We start from the raw sequence: 19,116 nt of genomic DNA on the forward strand, positions 1-19,116 counted from the left end.
GCTCAAGCTAGCTACAAGCATAAAGGGAAACAAGAAGGCTTTTTACAAATATATTGGTAACAAGAGGAAGACCGAGGAGAGGGTAGGGCCATTGGTCAGTGACGAGGGAGAAACAGTAACAGGGAATTTGGAAATGGCAGACATGTTTAATGATTTCTTTGTTTCGGTCTTCACTGAGAAATCTGAAGGAATGCCTGACACAGAGAATGCTAGTGAAAAAGGGGTAGGCTTAGAAGTTGAAATAAGAAAAGAACAAATTAAAATTTACTTAGAAAAATTAGATGTCTGCAAATCACCAGGGCCTGATGAAATGTATCCTAGCCTCAAGGAGCTGATAGAAGAGGTATCTGAGCCTTTAGCAATCATTTTTGGAAAATCATGGGAGACGGGAGAGATTCCAGAACACTGGAAAAGGGCAAATATAGTACCCATTTATAAAAAGGGGAACACGAATAACCTGGGAAACTACAGGCCAGTCAGCTTAACTTCTGTGCCAGGAAAGATAATGGAGCAGGTCATTAAAGAAATCATCTGCAAGCAACTGGAAGGTGGTAAGGTGATAGGGAACAGCCAGCATGGTTTTGTTAAAAACAGATCATGTCAAACCAATCTAATAGCTTTCTTTGATAGAATAATGAGCCTTGTGGATAAGGGAGAAGCGGTGGATGTGATATGCCTAGGCTTCAGTAAAGCATTTGACATGGTCTCACATAATATACTTATCAATAAACTACTCAAATACAACTTAGATGGGGCTACCATAAGGTGCGTGAACAACTGGCTGGATAACCGTACCCAGAGAGTAGTTATTTATGGTTTTCAATCCTGCTGGAAAAGTATAACTAGTGGGGTTCCGCAGGGGTCTGTTTCAGGACCGGTTCTGTTCAATATCTTCATTAACGATTTAGATATTGACATAGAAAGTACACTTATTAAGTTTGCAGATGATACCAACCTGGGAGGGGTTGCAACTTCTTTGGAGGATCGGGTCATAATCAAAAGGATCTGGATAAACTGGAGAAATGGGCTGAGGTAAACAGGATGAAGTTTAATAAGGACAAATGCAAAGTGCTCCACTTAGGAAGGAACAATCAGTGTCACACATACAGAATGGGAAAGGACCGCCTAGGAACGCGTACAGCAGAAAGGGATCTAGGGGTTATAGTGGACCACAAGCTAAATATGAGTCAACAGTGTGATGCTGTTGCAAAAAAAGCAAACGTGATTCTAGGATGCATTAACAGGTGTGTTGTGAACAAGACACAAGAAGTCATTCTCCAGCTCTGCTCTGCGCTGGTTAGGCCTCAGATGGAGTATTGTGTCCAGTTTTGGGCACTGCAGTTCAGGAAGGATGTGGAGAAATTGGAGAGGGTCCAGGAGGAGAGCAACGAGAATGATCAAAGGTCTGGAGAACATGACCTATGAAGAAAGGCTGAAAGAACTGGGCTTGTTTAGTTTGGAAAAGAGAAGATTGAGGGGGGACATGATAGCAGTTTTCAGGTATCTAAAAGGGTGTCATAAGGCAGAGGGAGGGAACTTGTTCTTCCTTGCCTCTGAGGATAGAACAAGAGGCAATGGACTGAAATTGCAGCAGGGGAGGTTCAGGTTGGACATTAGGAAAAAGTTCCTAACTGTCAGGGTGATCAAATACTGGAACGAATTGCCAAGGGAAGTGGCAGAATCTCCATCTCTGGAGATATTTAAGAAGAGGTTAGATGGATGGCTTTCAGAGATGGTCTAGAAAGTGCTTGGTCCTGCCATGAGGGCAGGGGGCTGGACTCTATGACCTCTCCAGGTCCCTTCTAGTCCTACTCTTCTATGATTCGGGCTCCTCAGAGGTATCCACAATGCTGTGGGGTGATGGTGGCTGGGTATCTGCCAAATATGACATGCAGCTCTTTGTAAAATGGCAGGTCAATATCTTCAGACTAGATCAGCTTGTGACCTTGCCTTTCTGGTAGGCTTAATACAGGTTCTTGGCTTTCTCACAGCACTCCTACTGGTCCCTGTCATACCCCTTCCTCTTGCATCCCCTGAACAAATCAATGTGTAGATATCAATGTATTTGCACATGGTTCACAGGTGTGCCTGCATAGCCTCCTCCAGAGAGGCACAGGACATCCAACATCTCCTGGTTACTCTAGGTAGAAGCAAGTCTGGAGCAGGTAGCCAGTATGGCCAGCTGAACTCAACAATGGAGAACTGTTCAGTGTACTTGCCAAGCCAGGCAAGCAGGAAAAATAATTTCAAATACCTGTAGGTTTTTAAAAAGTGGCAGGATGGGGTCTGTGTGTCCAGTCTACATGGGCAACAGAGTTTACAATGGTGACCAGAGCAGGGAGGCTGCTGACATAAGTAATGGTGTTTACACTCACACTGTGTTGACTCAAGTACATTGACCATGATCCTAGGCTGCTCGGGGAAGTGGTGTTACTGTGTCAGTGTAACAGGGTTCTGCGGGAGACAAATTTAAGCACAGGCACATGCACAACTAGGTTGACATAAGCTGCCACACATTGATTAAACTTTGTAGCGTATACCACACCTGTAAGCAGACAGTACTCTGATATGAAACACTAGCAACTGGCATCATCCTCTCCCTTTTGGAGACAGCAAGATGTTGGTAAGTAAGTTGCTAGGGGCTCGCTCCTACACCAACCACCACAGACACCAACTCTGCCCCGTCACGCTTGCTCCTACAGGTAGCTTCTCCAGCTCTTTTCTTATTAAAGGGCCATTTCCCTCTCCATCTTGCAAACAAGGGACAGAACCTCCCCTGGAATGCTACTGCTGGGAAATACATTTAAAATAAGGAATGCGAACAAGAACAGCTCTTGATCCAAACAGCGCAATGGGATCCTGCCTTCCAACATTTCATTCAAGGCATTCACTCATTTAAAAAGGGTCAAGTGTTCTGGTGCTGCAAGACAAAACTAGTGATTAATTTTGATGGAGAAGACAGCATGGACTATTTTTTATGCCTGGCACAGCCTGTAACAGACATGTAATGGACACTGACATTGGATACAATAGTAACGTACACTTAGAACTCTATCAAGGCTACTAGATTCATGGTAAATGATGTTACTAGACCTCACTAATTAACATTATATTTCTTCACATTTTGTGCCACCAGAAATAAATGATTTCATGTTTAGTAAAATTCTCTAATCTATTTCAATATAAGGCATGAGAGGAAATTTGGAAAAATCTATCAATCCTTCTCTGTGATCAAGTATACATTTTTCATTATAGAAATATGAACAACACTGGGGAAACAAAAACCCCATCCTATGCAACCATGAAGACCCTGTGCAATTTCCAAGTTTGCACACTGCCTACTCAAATAGCTATACTGATGCAATTAATGAAGATAAAGCCATTATCATGACAAATTTAAAAAATCATCTTGCCTTGTGTTTCCCTGCAGGATCTCTTTCTGAGTTTGCAATCTGGCCTGCTCCCATGAAAAAGGAAGAGTGAATGTTTTTAAATGTTCCTTAAAGAAATAGACATATATCTCGCCGTCTTCACTCGCTGCTTCTGTAGACAAACATTGAAGATGAAGTCAGGATTAACAAAGGCTTTCACCTTCAAGGGAAATACAATATTAAAACATGGCTCATAGAAATTCTGCTTTAAATTTTGAAGACTATAAGGAATTAGATGTGTTGAACACACAGAACTGCAGCAGTTTGCCTTTTGGGGTTGATTCAATATTCAACAAATTCCAGATTGGATCATTGGGGGTTACTGTAAAACACTGCTTTATCTTCACTTTTTAACTTCACAGTGCACCCAGCCACACAGCGCACTCTGCACATCTTTCAGGGAGGATATTTTTCACATTTATGCTCACCACAGTAATACTATTGAGTCTATTCTTTCTGCATTTTGCTTACCACATTGTACAACCATCCACATTCTGTCTTTCTGTTCGCTGGAATATGGCAAAACTGTGATACTAACCACTAATGCTAAGGATCTGCTAATATTATTAGATATTCATAATTAGTTTTCAGAGCATGTCCTCAATGCCTGAAACCAGGAGTCAGATTTCAGGAATGCATGATAGAGGAATGGTTACCGGCAACAGGTCTGAGCAAAAGCTGAACAATGTCACTTGGCAAAACAATGCCTAGCAATTTCAACACTGAAGCCAAATTCTGCCCTCAAATATGTGTATGGAATCTCCCTTAATTTGAATGGAACTAAGTGTCCTCTGTGAGGCCAAAACTGGTTTACAGTTTAACTGGATTTTCACTAGACTAGAGGGGTTCTGTATATATTCTTCCATGCAAGCACAAGGAGCAATGCGGAGCAGAGTTCTAGCCTGTCATAAGCTCAGGATGACCAACAGATGTGCAGCAAATGCAAACATCCCCTGATCAGACCATGTCTGAGAGCAGCGGGAATGACGGGGAGCATAGCCCTAGACAACATGACATGCTAATGCTATACAGTGCCTCTAGCTACCATGGACAAATAGTGAACAGTGCAGACTGAATACCTGGTAAGACAGGCAGCCGGGGGCGCTTCCAGTCTCTTAGTTTATGATCAATGCACAGCATAAAGATCTCATCCCAGGGGATCTCGTCAACTGCAGGTCCCTCATCTCCTTGGCTGGCAAATAGCCTGCCCTGCCATTTGCAATAGGTTCTTCTCAGCAAATTCTCCACTTGTGACTGAAGTATTGGCTGGGTCTGAGGAGTGCTGGCAATCTGGGAAACATACTGGAAAATCATGGAGCAGACAGGACCCCAGGGAGCTGGATAAAAACAGCATATGCAACTGGTCAGCATCCTCTACACTGGAGTAGCTGTTTGCAATGAGTAATACTGTCAGTGAGGAGCAGCAACGGCCAGTCCGCCACACTGTGGGGGAGGCTTCACCAAACTCTGCTCTGCTGATACCCATCAGCCTGAACCTACTGCAATCCCTTTCCTCCAGGGCTGAGCCTCATCTGAGTAAGGATCATGATCAGGGTAATGTGAATAATGCAGGAGACACATGCACTCAGGCTATAAAACACATATTATTTACAGCTAGACTTTCACAGAAAGAGGCTGCAGTGTACTTTAAAAGTAAGAGGGGTGGGCAAAGAGATTTGTTGGGAGAGACACACTTTATAGCCTGACGCTAAAGTGTCTTGAGATGCGGTTATCATTCTGCACACTGCAAACTACATACCCCCTTTAGGAGGAAGGTCCATGTGCGGAATCTGGAAGGACAGCACTGCCTTCCTCAGCCAGCCCAGGTGATTCAGTGTGTTCCACTGGAGGTGAGGAAGCAGCTTGTTGACACCTGGCTCCACAAATTCAGTGATGGGCCAAGACAGGTCACAGAGCTGTTCTGAAGAAATCACACCAGACAGGAATTGCAGTACACTATTGTACAGCTCAATGATAGTGCTGGGATCTTGGGAGGGCAGACCAGCCAAATGTCTCTCCTTTTGGTCATGACAGAAGTGCCGGCTGAACTCACGGCTAAGCCCATCCTCAATAAATTGCTGGAGCGTCTGGCATCTGAGTTCTGGGCAGCTGGGACACTGGGAGAATAGCCATCGTACTGCTTCAGAAAGCTATAATACAAACATTGACAGAACAAACTAGTCAGTCAGGAAGTTATGAAACTGAGAACTCAATCCTGCAGCCCCACTAGTTTCACAGAGCAGGGCCTGCACTGTAATGGTGCAATGCAAACAGATCCCACAGAACCAACTGTGATTTTCACAGCATCAGTTGCTACATTTTGGGTAACAGGATCAATCACTTGATCCTGTTCTGTTCACTCCCTCTGGAGCAGCTGGCGGCTGTCAGAAGACAGGATACTGAGCTAGAGGGACTGCAAGTCTTATCCAGTACAGCCATTCTTATTTTCTTATTTTGTGGCATCATCAATTTACTCTACCTCCATGCAACAGCCTTATCTCCCACCCCACACAAGCATATCATGGTCATAGCTGAAAACAGGTGCTGGCACAGAATCCATTGGTGACTGTCCAACTGATGATTTCCATAACAGAGTTTTGAATTCTGCTTTTCAGGCAGCATGGCACCACGCCCTGAGCCTTAACCCTGGTGGCTGGCTTAGTCTGCAATTCCCCACCAGGAGGAAGACAGCTAATAGCAAAGAGCTCTAGAAGAGAAAAGCATTATGAGATCCAATTGCTGAAAGTTGGATGCAGCCAAGGTCACAATGGAAATAGAGGTGCACAGGCAAAGATAAGTAATTTAGCCAACAGAACAGATAATCACAATGCGGCCAATTCTCTTCTACTTAGTTTCTTTGCATCCAGATGGAGTCTCTCTTCTAAAGATACTCATTAGCTCTAGGCATGCAGGAACCACTGCATGGCTTCCTCTGGGTTGTGTTATAGAGGAGATAGAGTAGACAATCCTATTACTCTTTCTCAACTCAAAAAGTCTATTATTTTATGTAAAATGCAGACTGGAAAAACCAGAAATGTACTTGTACATTCTGACCCCTTTAAGCCTCCCATGGAAGCTATCAGACAAAGACACAATACTACACTAGTTGTTCCCTCTGTGTGGGAAGGAGGAAAAAGCTCCTTTTCCATTCAGTTAAAGGGTATTGGGAGATGAACAGCATATGCAGTGAAATTAGCTGAGCACAATCTTCTGACCTGCACAGGAACCCTTCTAGCTCAAGACCCAAATCCTAAGGAAGATTAACAGTTTCCAAGTACATAAAAGGTTGCTAAAAGTAAAGAGGACAAAAACAGATCTTCTTAACTTCTGAGGCTAAAAAAAGAAGCAATGGGCTTAAACAGCAGCCGGGGGAGATTTAGGTTGGACAATATGAAAAATGTCCTGTCAGAGTAATTAATCAATGGAATAAATTACATAGGGTGGTTGCAGAATCATCATCATTGGAGGTTTTTAACAGCAGATTACACAAACACCTGTCATGAATAGTTTAGATAATACATAGCCATGAGGGCAAGGTTCTGTACTAGATGACTTCTTGAAAGTTTCTTCCACGCCTACAATTCTATGATACGAAGTGTTGCCCTTAATCCACCATAACACTGTTTGGTTAAATAACAGAGATGCTTCCCTTTATCCAACATAAGTTGGAAATACCTGTGGATTATATTAGCATGCCAATGAAGACCATAGTGCTATATCTTAAATATTAGGGCAGATACCAATCTTGTACAATTAATAAGTAAAATGCAGGGGCAGAGTTGGGACTGGAACCTTAGCTAAAAATGTTTCTGCTACTTTACTAATATGTTAAAGAACTGTATCTTCCGAAACAACTCTAGTCAAGTTCCACTCTGGCAGAGTTCAAAATTATCTAAGTCTTCTGGGCACAAACTATGAGAAAGCTCAGCATTAGCAATGGGAAAAAATCTGTAAAACTCAAAGTGGCAGCTTAAAATGCAGTTATTTACAATGTGGAGAATATTCCCAGATGGGAGGAATTAACATAGGAGAGACTTTAGTGGTAAGTTTTTAAATATTTAATTTTAGAACAACTGCTCCTACCCTGTTGGTGCCTTGCAAGTCACTGATAAAATCTGGAATCTCAACAATAATGTAGTCTGAAATAAGATGAGCTGAAATCAAATCCTGCAGCATCAAACCTTGAAAGGGAAAGCAATAGTTGAAATAGCAGCATTTTTTATTATTCATACAGAGACAGAGCATACAAAATGCAATTCTCCTATTCAGCCTAGTCCCGTTGACAACAGATATTTATTCTCTGACTACTCCATTCTTTTCCCCACAATGTAGCTACAAAACATTATGTGCAACGTAAAACTGAAATCCTTGTGGGAAAAAAGTCCTATTTGGTTTTCCTTTTGAGTGTACAGTCTGTTTCCTAAGGCTCTCTGGATTCCTGTTAGAGATCACAGGATCTTTCCATCTCACATCTGAAGCTTTCAGCTAAATATTGCCTTTGGTTGAATATGGTTTATGGCTCATTCTCTGCCTTGGGCATAATCCTAAACATTAATAGTTATTTCAAACACTGAAAATGACACACCTTCTTCTACTTCCTTCTCTGTGGTCTCTTCTCCCTCCGTAGGGACTAGAACCACTAGAGGCACTATTGGATGGAAAGGCTTTGCTTGAAGAAGTTGTTTCAACTGCAGCAAAGCTGAAAGCCAATAAACATCCTCCTCAGCCACATCTTCACTTCTCACTCTAGGAGGCAACAGGAGAACAAGACCACTAGTTCCAAGCAGATCCTTCTGCGCCTCAGCCATGTCAAGCTGTGAGTCACTGAGTGTACCATAGGCCACCTGCACAAAGGAGACAATTCAGTTACAGCAGGCAATGGCTCAAAACGCACTGAATGCTGTAGCTAAAGGTAGCTATGGCATTTCTGACATGAGGCTCCTTCCCGGTAGCTTTATGGGAGAGGGGGAAAAAAAAGCTTGTGGGGGGAAGTAGAGAAAAATGAGTGAGATGCTAAGTATGGATACATCATATGCACATACCGGGAAAAAAAACTTGATATTATTTATGAATCTCCAAGAGTAAAGCTGCCCATGAAACCTTAGTTTGGCACCTTCTACAATGGCATAGTCTACACTATTTATTTTACAGCACGCCTGTCTGTTGATGCTACATTTGTTCAAGAACTCCTCTTAAACTGTAGGAGGCACAACCACAAAATCTGGTATGCAACTTCCTCTTGCCCTAACTTAAACCAAGCTCAGGGTTTAGGTGTGTCTGGAAAGTAGAAAATGCCTGAAATCCCAGAATTTCCCAGAATGTGGAAAGGGAAGGTCACTGACAGAAGGGATGACAACTGGGGCAGTGTGCACAACGAACAGCCATACTGCATAGTGACCACTGGGGGCAGCCACAACAGGATAACTGGTCATGTGAAGAAAGGGATCGCCACTCGGCCAGGAGTGATAAGTGCTCCTTTGCCCTATATCCCACCCCCAGTGCTCAGATACAGCACTGCAAAGGGGGAGCCCGACTGCCCTCCCCCGCCCACTCAAGCTCTTGCTGGGAACAGAAAATCCACCCCAGGTCAGGCTTCACCTAGCTGGTTGCTCCAGGGCCAGGGAAAAAAGGCACAGCCCTGGCCATACCCCTGCCCTTTTTCTGTTCTCCCACCCCCCCAGCTATCACTGGGCTGGGAAAAAAAAGCTGGGGCCAAGGCCATGAGCATGGGGGGGCGGGGGGAATCTCACTTCACCTAAACTTACGTCGCTTAAGTTGTTCACTTAACTGAGCAACACTGGGTCAATTTGCAAATATTATATAAACAACCTACTTAAAATAAAAGAAAAATTACAACAGAAAAGAAAAAAAGAGGCAAAGGAACGAAAAAATAGGGAATACAAAATAAAAATAAATACATTTCAAACCTTTTATCAATAAATATTTATAAAGATTGATTTCACTGTACAGCTGCACATAAACTAATGGAAAATATTTCCACTGACAATCAAAATATACTGACAGACAAGTAAGAAAAATGTTTGAGAACTTAAGTTTAAGGCTAATTTTTGAAATATGATGCTCACAATTTGCATTTTAGCAATTATAAAGTTTTCAGTTTCAACGTCTATAGTCATTAACTAATAATTTTCTACCCAATCCTGATTTAAATATATGAAAAATGTTTCAAAAGCTTTAAAATAAACTTTGATATTAACCACCAAGGTGACAAAAAAAAGAATTCTGCTAAGCCAGAGTTTAAATCTTTGAATACAGTTAAAATAATTAAATATTTAGATGCCTGACTGCTATGACTTTGTAAAAGGTCAGAAGCTTGCAGACGACACCACCCACTGACAGCCTTAGCAAAGCATTTCTTAGCATCAGAGAGATGAGACCGGAGAGCAGTAAACGGTTAACAGACTACTTTCACTTACCTTTATACACAAGCTGACATAAACTGCCCGGTCTCCTTGCATACCAAGAGAGTTATACAGTGTGAGGGTTTGGATTCTCTGCTCTGCACTGGAGCTCACATCCTCCGATCTCTTATCTCCCAAAAATTTAGCTTTCACCCAATCTCCTAGTACCCTGTGAACAAATAAGAAACCATCTTTTTTTCATTTGATATTGTATGTGGTGTTGGCAGCAAAGGCTTATTGTTAAGTGAGCATTTTCCCATATAAACCCCAATTTCAAGATGCTTAGAAAGTTTAACTATTTGGATTAAAACTTTCTATGCCAGATGCCTGCCTCATGTTTGACAAGTATCAGAGAGATAGCCATGTTAGTTTGTAGCCTCGAGAACAACAAAAAGTCTTGTGGCACCTTATAGACTAAACAGATATTTTGGAGCATAAGCTGTCGTGGGCAAAGACCTGCTTCATCAGATGCATGAGTGGGGGGGTGGTTTCAGAGGGGTATTTAAAGAGTAGGGTCCCAGTAAGAGGGAGGGCCAGAGCTGACAAGGTCTATTCAGCACGCTGGAAATGGCCCAGTATCAACAGTACTTATCAAAAGAGGAAAAAACAAGTCAGATCAGACAGGGGGATGTGAGCCATTGTCCCCAGTCCCTCTCAAAGCTTTTACTACTGAAAACAGCTTATTTACAGCATTCCAGCTCTGGGAGAGGAGGAAGAAGAAGGGTGGAAGTGGAGACAGAGCATGAATCAGACAATTTGTGGTGCTCCAAAAGTGCTGGGAGGAAGGGGGAAGAGTAGGAAGTCTGGAACTCTGGTGCAAAGGCCATGAGAGGTATGTGGAATTTGGGGGGCGGGGGGGGGGGGGGGGAGGACGACACACACAGAGAGGAAGTCCACAAACTGCAGGTGGAGTCCCAGTGGGCTGCATGCAGCCTGCTGGCCAGTGACCTAGAACAAGGGGTTTTGAGCTGGTGGCTTCCCAGACTGATAATTCTGTTTTATTGCCCTCATCTGTATATTACTAGGAGGCAAGCAACTACCATTCACTGCATTTTACAGATGGCACAAGGTCATGCCTGGAGAGTTGGAACTAGAACTACGCCTGTCATGATACACCCAAGTCTCATCCACTTGGCAATACTTGTTTTCAGGATGAAGATGCCAAATATATATGCTTGACTGTATTCGCTCTACTAGACAACACCACCTGAAAGCTAGGAAATAAACATGGGAATTCTGATTCAGAACAATGGTCTGCTGCATAGCAAAAGGTTGTACAAGCCACTGACAAAGTACGTATTGCACCCTGTTGCTCTTCTGCAGTTCATCCAGGCCCATAATGGATTTGCCTACCATTTGCCTTGGAATACCTGGCGTTTTCTGTCTGTACACATTTGGCCCAGAGTTCTTACCCAACAACCTGCCAGCACCCTGGGGTTTGCCCAAATTAGTTACAACTGACAGGCTGATCTCAGAACCCTTTTATCCCCAAATTCATCCTCAAATCACCCTACTGCAGGGACTAGTCTATTCACTAGGCACGCTCCTTCCTCAGAAGCAAACACTCCAATGTGTTAGCTTTCTGAAGCACATACTTCACTGAACTTTGCTAACACTGATAACTTATAATGAAAATAAAATATTTTATTAACAAAAGAATATGGATTAAGTGAAATACAGTAAAAAGAAAAAAGGTAGAAATAGTAATAAGCAAACGTATCTAAAAATCTTACGCAATCTGGAAATAGTCTTTGTTCAAGATCGTTTCTCTCATTCACCATTCTCTTCCCAGCTTTCACTGGCCAACACAGGAAGATCACAGAGATCAAATTGTTTTTATTTTGTCAGCTAATGTAAAGGATAAAGATGGAGGCTGTGTCTACATTATGAGATAAATTTGAATTTAAGGCAGTTATCTCAATAGTAAATCATCACTATCTTCATGTTAAATGCAATTAGCTCAATGTAGGGAGCACTAATATTGATATATCATCAATACCATAATACCAGAACTGGGTGGATGTTGCATCAAGTTTGAATTTAAAATTTTGAATAAAGGCAAATGTGGAAGCACCATGTCTTTAAATCAAATTTATTAGCCTCCCGAAGTGTCCTGTAGGTATCCCACAAAGCTATGTGGTTACTCGCCATATATGGCCACTTCCTTCTTCGCTGCTCTCCATCCAGGTGCACAGGAAGGTCACAGGGAGCCCACAAATTTTATATTAAATTTGAATTTGAATTCATCAGCACCCACACATGCAAATATAAATGGCACACACATCTATCACATTGCATTGCTAGCAGTTGCATCGGTAGCCATCTCCTGCAATCATGAGCACTTAGGGTAGTGATCTGCCCAGTAGTTCTCAGGCTCACAAGAGAGCTTCAGTATGGACCCATCAGGAGATTCTGGATCTTCTTGCAGTTGGGGGAGATGAATCAGTGGTGAGGCTACCCCTCCGATACTTGACACATTTCTCTTGGCCACCCTAAGTTTCCTCGCCACTGATTCATCTCCCCCAACTGCTCTCATGAGTCCAAAACCACTGCTTCACTGTCATCAATAGATTCATGGCAGCCGGCATTTGAGAGTTCTTGGACTGCAGTTGAAAGACTTGCTCTTCAAAACCATCATCATCATCATACTGAACCATCACTGAGATTTTTAATAGAAAGCAAAATTGCACGACAGTCCAGGAAGTTACTGTCATGGCACGTGCAATGACTTGAAGCATTTGGGGATCCATGCTTGCACTAGCACTGTGCCAGAGAAAATGCAACATGAAATGGTGCAATCTCCAGTTCATTTTGTGCGGTTACGATACTTGGCATTCTAGGATTCTGACATGAAACAGCCACAAACAACCAGGGCTCAGGCACTGTGGGACAGGTGCCCACAGAGTATTGCTCACGCTGTTGAACTTGAGAAAGCAGGGGGCACATGGAAACTTAGCATGGGGAAACAGTGGGTTGAATTTCCAAAAAGTTTGTGGACACTAAAATTTGAATTCATAAGAATGAGGTTAAAAAAATCAAATTTATTAAATGCCGAATTTATCTGATAGAGTAGACGCAGACTCTGTCTCTGTCTATTCCTTATATCCCCAAAAGGACCGTGCAATGGGGTGGCTGCCCCTCATTGGCAGAAAAGGGATTAAAAGCAGCCCTAGGGAAGCTGCACCAGAGGCAGATAATTAGAAAGCAGCTAATATAATAATATAAAATATAATATATGGAGATACATATCTCATAAACCTGGAAGGGAACTTGGGAAGTTATGGAGTCTAGTCCTCTGCCCTCTTGGCAGGACCATTTTTTAATATCTATTTGCCCCAGATCCCTAAATGGCTCCCTCAAGGATTTAACTCACAACCCTGGGTTTAGCAGGCCAGTGCTCACACCACTGAACTCTTCCTCCCCCAGTTAAGAGGATCAGCCAATCATAGACCATCAGGCTCATATAAGGAGGACTGCAGGGCAGAGCAGACTGAAGTAACTGACTGGAGCATATGGGAAGACGACCAGACTCTTAGCAAGAGGGAGGGCCAGAACCTGAGACAAAGCAGTAGTGCAAGCAAGGACTGGGGGGAAGGCAGAGAGAGTTCCTGGCTGGTTGCTAGGACCTACTAGCTAGAGCCCTGGGATAAGGGGAGAAGAGGGTATTGGAGCAACCTGAGAAATGAACCTGGGACAATGGAGTGCAGTTGCTATTGAGATGACTGGACAGCAACTGCAAGTCCCCGGAATGAAGGAACATCAAGTATGGAAGGCAGTGTCACTGAAGAGGATGCTACAGTCCTTGGAGAGGTGTGGATCCTGGTATGAAAGTAATGACAGCAAGGTACCACTAGAGTGCACTGGTAAACAGAGCTTAATCCCCAGGACAGTTAACAGGAGGTCCCACAGTGGTCAATGAATACCCACCCTTCTCCCCCCAGCACACAGATGCAGATTCAGTCTGCTGTCTCTCTCAGGCCCAGAAGGATTATCCTGTCTCTTAAGTTGAGCATCACCCCTGGCTGGCTTAATTTAGTGATATGTAAAATGATTAAAACCTACATTTTGTTGTTTGAAACAGATCTGTTGATTCACCTTTACGTAGATTAGGCAGTCTAGTCTTGGCATGTTCTAATATCATGCAGACGGAGGTCATAGCTTCATATATACCATTAACATGTGCATTTTACAATTATATTAATGACCAGCCTTCAGGTGATACCTGACATAATACCTTTTAGAGAAGTATCGTGCCAGCAGAATGTTGGGTGCAGTGAGTTTTCTGGCTTGATTAGAATCAGTGCACGCTGCACCTGGGTAAAAACTAAGGGCTCTCAGGGTTGTATCTCCTTCTAGTGGTTGATGTATATAGGAGATCAGACTATTTCTGCTAACATTCATTAGTCCATGCTATAAATTCAACTGTCCTACTTACTATACTATTTATGACAATTGCAAGCATCAATATGGAGTCGCTCTTATCCCACATGATGGAACCCCTATTTTTATAGTTAGCTTTTTTTAAAAAGCTAGGAAATTACATGTGTTTAATACAGATGCCTTTTTTTTTTTTTAAAGCAGGGATGTCTATCAACAAACAGAACATCTTACCAAGGGGCCTGTAGAATTTCCATAATTTTAAAGCTCTAAATTAAAAACTGGCTATCTTTCTCAAAGATATACTCTAGTTCCAACTCTGAGTCTCCTGGCATGGTACAAGAACTGACGGGTGAAACTCTATAGCCTATGTTGCACAGGTGGATAGACTAATCACACAATCACAACAGCAACTTCTGGTCTCCAAATCAGTGAATTAAGAGGAAATAAAAGTCAAACCCTCCAAGTTAGGAAATGCCAAAATAGAGGTTTACATGCCACCTTACTTCATCTCCCTTCTGCATATGCACTATGATTTCATTTTAACAATAATCCCACGCTTGTTCCACAGACTGCTGTCTCATTCAGTGCACAAGGTAGACAGTAAATGAGGCAGAGTTGTCAGAAGAGAGAGCAGATCCTGTTGCATTGAAGGCACTGGACTTGACCAAGGATTGCTGGATCTACTTCCTCTCACTGCCAGACTTCCTGTGTGAAGCTGGACAAGACTGCACCAAAACCCATGCACAGATGGAGTGGGATTAAAATTGCCACAGCAAACTCAATTCTGGCATTTCTGGGACTTCAAGTGCTCGATTTTGCAATGTTAATTTTTTGGAACATATGGAGTAGGTATTAAGTCTTAGGGTATGGAGATATTTATCTATAAGAGGATGTGAGGGGTGAGAAAGGAAAAGTGGTTTTATGTCCAGCAATGGGTAAGGAATTTAACCTCTCTGCATCAGAACCACTCACTTTAGAAAGGAACACACTGAAGAGTTAACTAAACAAATAAGGAACATTTTACTGAATAGTATTTCATCCTTTTTTTTCCTGTTATTCATTGCCTTTCTACCCAGAATATGAAAGAGCTACATTTCAACGACATTACAAACCCACCCCCTCCTCCACTGCGTTTCTATACCATGCACTGGATGCTAGTTGGCTCCTCTGCTTACCTGCTGGAATCTTCTACTGGACATCCTTCATAGCTTGGCAACACCAAAAGAACCTTCCAAAAGATGTGTTCTCGCTGAACAGGAATATGTTCAATGATCAGTGAAGGCAGATCCAGGGGTGTCCATGCTGCATCACTTAAGGAGAATGAAAACTATATGAAAAATAACTAATTATCTTCAATTTTTAATGAGTCTTCCTTTTTGCCCTAATCTTATTTTTATATTCAAAAAGATGATTTTTTACCCTGTTCTGTTTATTCTGTTTACTATTTTTGTCTTGTAAACAGTCAGGTATTGAGGTTTAGAAGAAGCCAGCATAGGCAAATAAATACCTGTGAGTTTAGAGAATACAATGAACAAACAAGTTCTTTAGGCATTTTTTTTGGTGGGGGGGGGTGTAATTTTTCAGGCTAACTGGACAAACATGTTGGGATTGTTCCAAGTGTCCTTTACTGATTTGCAGACCATATCTCTCTCTCTGTTCTCTGCATATGAGCCACTGTCATATCCATACCATTTCCTGTACCAGTCAGACACTGCATTTGCCAGGTACAAGCAAAAGATGGCAATTCTGAGTTTTTTGGAGGATCCGCCCTACACCTGGCTAGGGTTAAATATATTCATAGGCACTAGCCTGTAAAGGCTGCTAGAGCCTGATAAACCAGTCTGCAGCAACGTTTTCTGGCTGCTCAGCATCTTGGTACTAAGAGAGACTTAATGAAACTCTGAACTTACCGTAACAACTGCTGATAAAAATACTGAACTTTCATTTGGTGTTTTGTCCTGTTTCTTAGCCAACTTAACCTGGAAGCAAAGACAAAGTCTGAGCAGGGTGTATGAAAGGTGCTGAGTCCCCTGTATAATACATGTAGGTCTGCAAGTGCTATAAGTGCTCATCTGTGCACCAAGCAAGCCAGAACACTTAAAAGATCTACTACATAGAAGATGATCAGAGAAAAATTCTCTCTCAGTTTTCTGTTTGTTTCTTATGTGTGTCTGATTACAATGTGTATGGCCAGTGTCATTTCTGTTAGAGTCCTACCCATAATAAGGATGTGCTTGTAAAACAAAATTTGTATTGTCACGAATCTGCAATCATGGAATTATTTTTAACTTACCTTTTGAAAGTGACCAGCTTTTAGGATAGCTGTGAGAATGCTCTTACCTGGTGCAGGAGATTCCCAGGTTTCCTGCATTTCCCAGGTTTATAATTCTCTTAGCTAGGTTCTCCTCAGCAATAGGACACTCTGCACTGGGGGATAATGCTTTCAGTTTGTTTTTTGGATCCACGTAACAGGGAGCTGCTGGGAATGCCCTCATTTGACGCTTCAGTTTCTTCCGTGCTGCTATCACTTCCCTCCACCTTTAAAAGATAACACACATCATAGAAACATAGGGCTGGAAGGGACGTCAGGAGGTCATCTAGTCCAGCCGCCTGCTTCAAACAGGATCAATCCCAACTAAGTCATCCCAGCCAGGACCTTGTCAAGCAGGGACTTAAACCTCTAGGGATGGAAAATCCACCACCTTTCTAGGCAAGGCACTCCAGTGCTCCACCATGCTCCTGGTGAAATAGGTTGGACATTAGGAAAAACTATTCCTCTCCTTCTGTAACTACAGAACATTGCTCCTTGTTCTGCCATCTGTCACCACATACATATTATACTAATTATGATGCTTACTAAATCTCACGTTATTTTCACAAATTTTCTGTCCAGAATTATTCTTCACTATTAACTTGTTACAGCTACTTCGGTGCCTTAGCTTTATTAGCAATTCAAACTAGAAAAGGTGAGATCACCTACTTTACATTCATTTGAAGTCTTCAAGATGTTTTGTCCCTGTGGGCACTCCATGATAGGAGCTGCATTTCCCTGTGAGCTCTTGGCTAGAGTCAACAAAGTAGCATTTGCAGACTTACATGTAAGAGTGCATTATGTTCCAAGGAAGGGCATTTAGAAAAGCATTAGCCTACCCCACTCAGTTCTTTCTCCAGAGAACACCAAGCCGTAATTCAGTGATGACATGGGTGCTGAGGTGGTAAGTCCAGGACAGTGTGAAGGACTGCACCACCAAAGGTGCAAGGAGCAAGACAACACAGCATTTGGCTAAGTAGAAGCCCTACAGATCTTTCAGTCATGGCATGGATGTGGACTGGGTTCTAATATAATGGGCTGTCACTTCCTCAGGGGGGTATACAGAGCTGCCTTTACATAACAAGCCATGATACTACACAAAAGCAACTTAGACAATCCATGTGTGAAAACTAGTCGGCCCTCCATGAAATCCCAGAATCAACACAAAAAAGCCTAGGAGAGGTGGAGCATAGTTTAGTCTTGTTCATATAGAAGGAAAGGGCCCGCCTTACATCCAAAGAATGGCTTTTCTCCAGGATATGAGATTTCAGGTAGAAAACGGTCAGGCACATTTCCTGATTAATGTTATGCTCCAAAGAGATCTTAGGAAATAAGTGAGGATGGGGACATAGTATAACTTTGTCTTTGTAAAAGGCGGTGTATGGTGAGTCCATACTCCCCTATTAATCTTGCTGAGGTGATGGCAGTTAGAAAACACATTTTGAAGGCAAGACGAAGGATGAACCTGTGGTGACACGCTCTAAAGGCAGGGGGTTCCTTAGGGAATTCAAAACCAGGCTGAGGTCTCAACGGTGAGTCAGCTGTTGAACAGGAGGGAACAGGTTATATAAATATGAATGGTAGTTCTGTAGATCATGCTATTTTGCAAGGGAGAAGATGGTGTCACATCAGTAATTGGTCCTGTGGTAGGCACATCCAAACAGGGCTTCTAATCAGAGGCTTAAAGGAATGAGAAGTCTCCTGAGAGCAAGTTCTGACAGTAATCTGCCCCTCCTCTTTGTTTCCCTCTTCAGAAAGTAATGCTTACTTTTTTTGAGATCTTATTGTCTGGGGCTGCAGACAAAGCAAAAACATTGACTGAAGCTGCCTGCAACATATGTGCCAAAGTACAAAGACGAAAGCAGACTTTTTGGGAGCTAAAAACTTGTTCCATTTGCACAAGCTCCAGTCTAGCCTCCTTGACTTTCTTGGATCTAGCTTTAAAACCTTTAAAAAAGCTTTAAAAAAGAGAGAACTTGCATTTGGCAGGGTTGCAGAACTCCCCCAAACACCACAAGAATCCGGAGTGTCCTTCACAGCAGAGAAAAGCCCGCTGGTATGCCTCACAGGACTTAAACCCTGGGGTCTTGGGCATAACAATTATATTCCAAATTAAAGAAAATAAAAAGGAAGGAATGGAGCCTTCCCAACCGACACAAAATAATATTAAGTGAAATAAATGCATATAAAAATAGAATAATTCAGAGAAAGAAAACAAAGATGTAAAATAATAGTGCACAAATTAAGGTGGAAAGTCAAATACAGCAGTCAGTAGTCACCATCTCAGATGACAGAGAAAGAACTGAATAGTGCCAAGCTCTTGCATCCCAATATGACCATACTTTAGAGCACAGAGGTGCCATTTTAATCAGGAATGTGCCTGCAAATACTTCTTTATAGTGTCCAGTCAGGACCGCACAGGTGCATGCACATCCTATGGTGGTGCACCCATAAATACATATACTTAAAGAATTAATGTTATCCCACAATATACATTGAACATGACAGCAGTAAGTCACTCACTACCAAAAACCTGGACAAGGTTACACACACAGACAGTTAAGGTGCATGG

The 19,116-nt window shown here is 42.4% G+C and overlaps 1 protein-coding gene across 2 annotated transcripts in view; it reads right to left on the minus strand.

Moving 5' to 3' along the window:
- The window catches only part of MCM3AP (minichromosome maintenance complex component 3 associated protein), a 71,435-nt gene that overhangs the window by 14,017 nt on the left and 38,302 nt on the right, over positions 1-19,116 (minus strand). For both annotated transcript variants that reach the window (XM_075002115.1, XM_075002117.1), the window contains 9 exons: positions 16,574-16,771; positions 16,144-16,212; positions 15,409-15,543; positions 9,869-10,022; positions 8,017-8,275; positions 7,515-7,612; positions 5,191-5,581; positions 4,511-4,768; positions 3,414-3,543 (listed from right to left, as the gene is read on the minus strand). In XM_075002115.1, the coding sequence (XP_074858216.1) occupies positions 3,414-3,543; positions 4,511-4,768; positions 5,191-5,581; positions 7,515-7,612; positions 8,017-8,275; positions 9,869-10,022; positions 15,409-15,543; positions 16,144-16,212; positions 16,574-16,771 (1,692 nt within the window). The remainder of the gene's footprint in view (positions 1-3,413; positions 3,544-4,510; positions 4,769-5,190; positions 5,582-7,514; positions 7,613-8,016; positions 8,276-9,868; positions 10,023-15,408; positions 15,544-16,143; positions 16,213-16,573; positions 16,772-19,116) is intronic.

This window comes from Carettochelys insculpta, chromosome 8, assembly GCF_033958435.1.
Source record: "Carettochelys insculpta isolate YL-2023 chromosome 8, ASM3395843v1, whole genome shotgun sequence".
Lineage (NCBI taxonomy): Eukaryota > Metazoa > Chordata > Testudines > Carettochelyidae > Carettochelys > Carettochelys insculpta.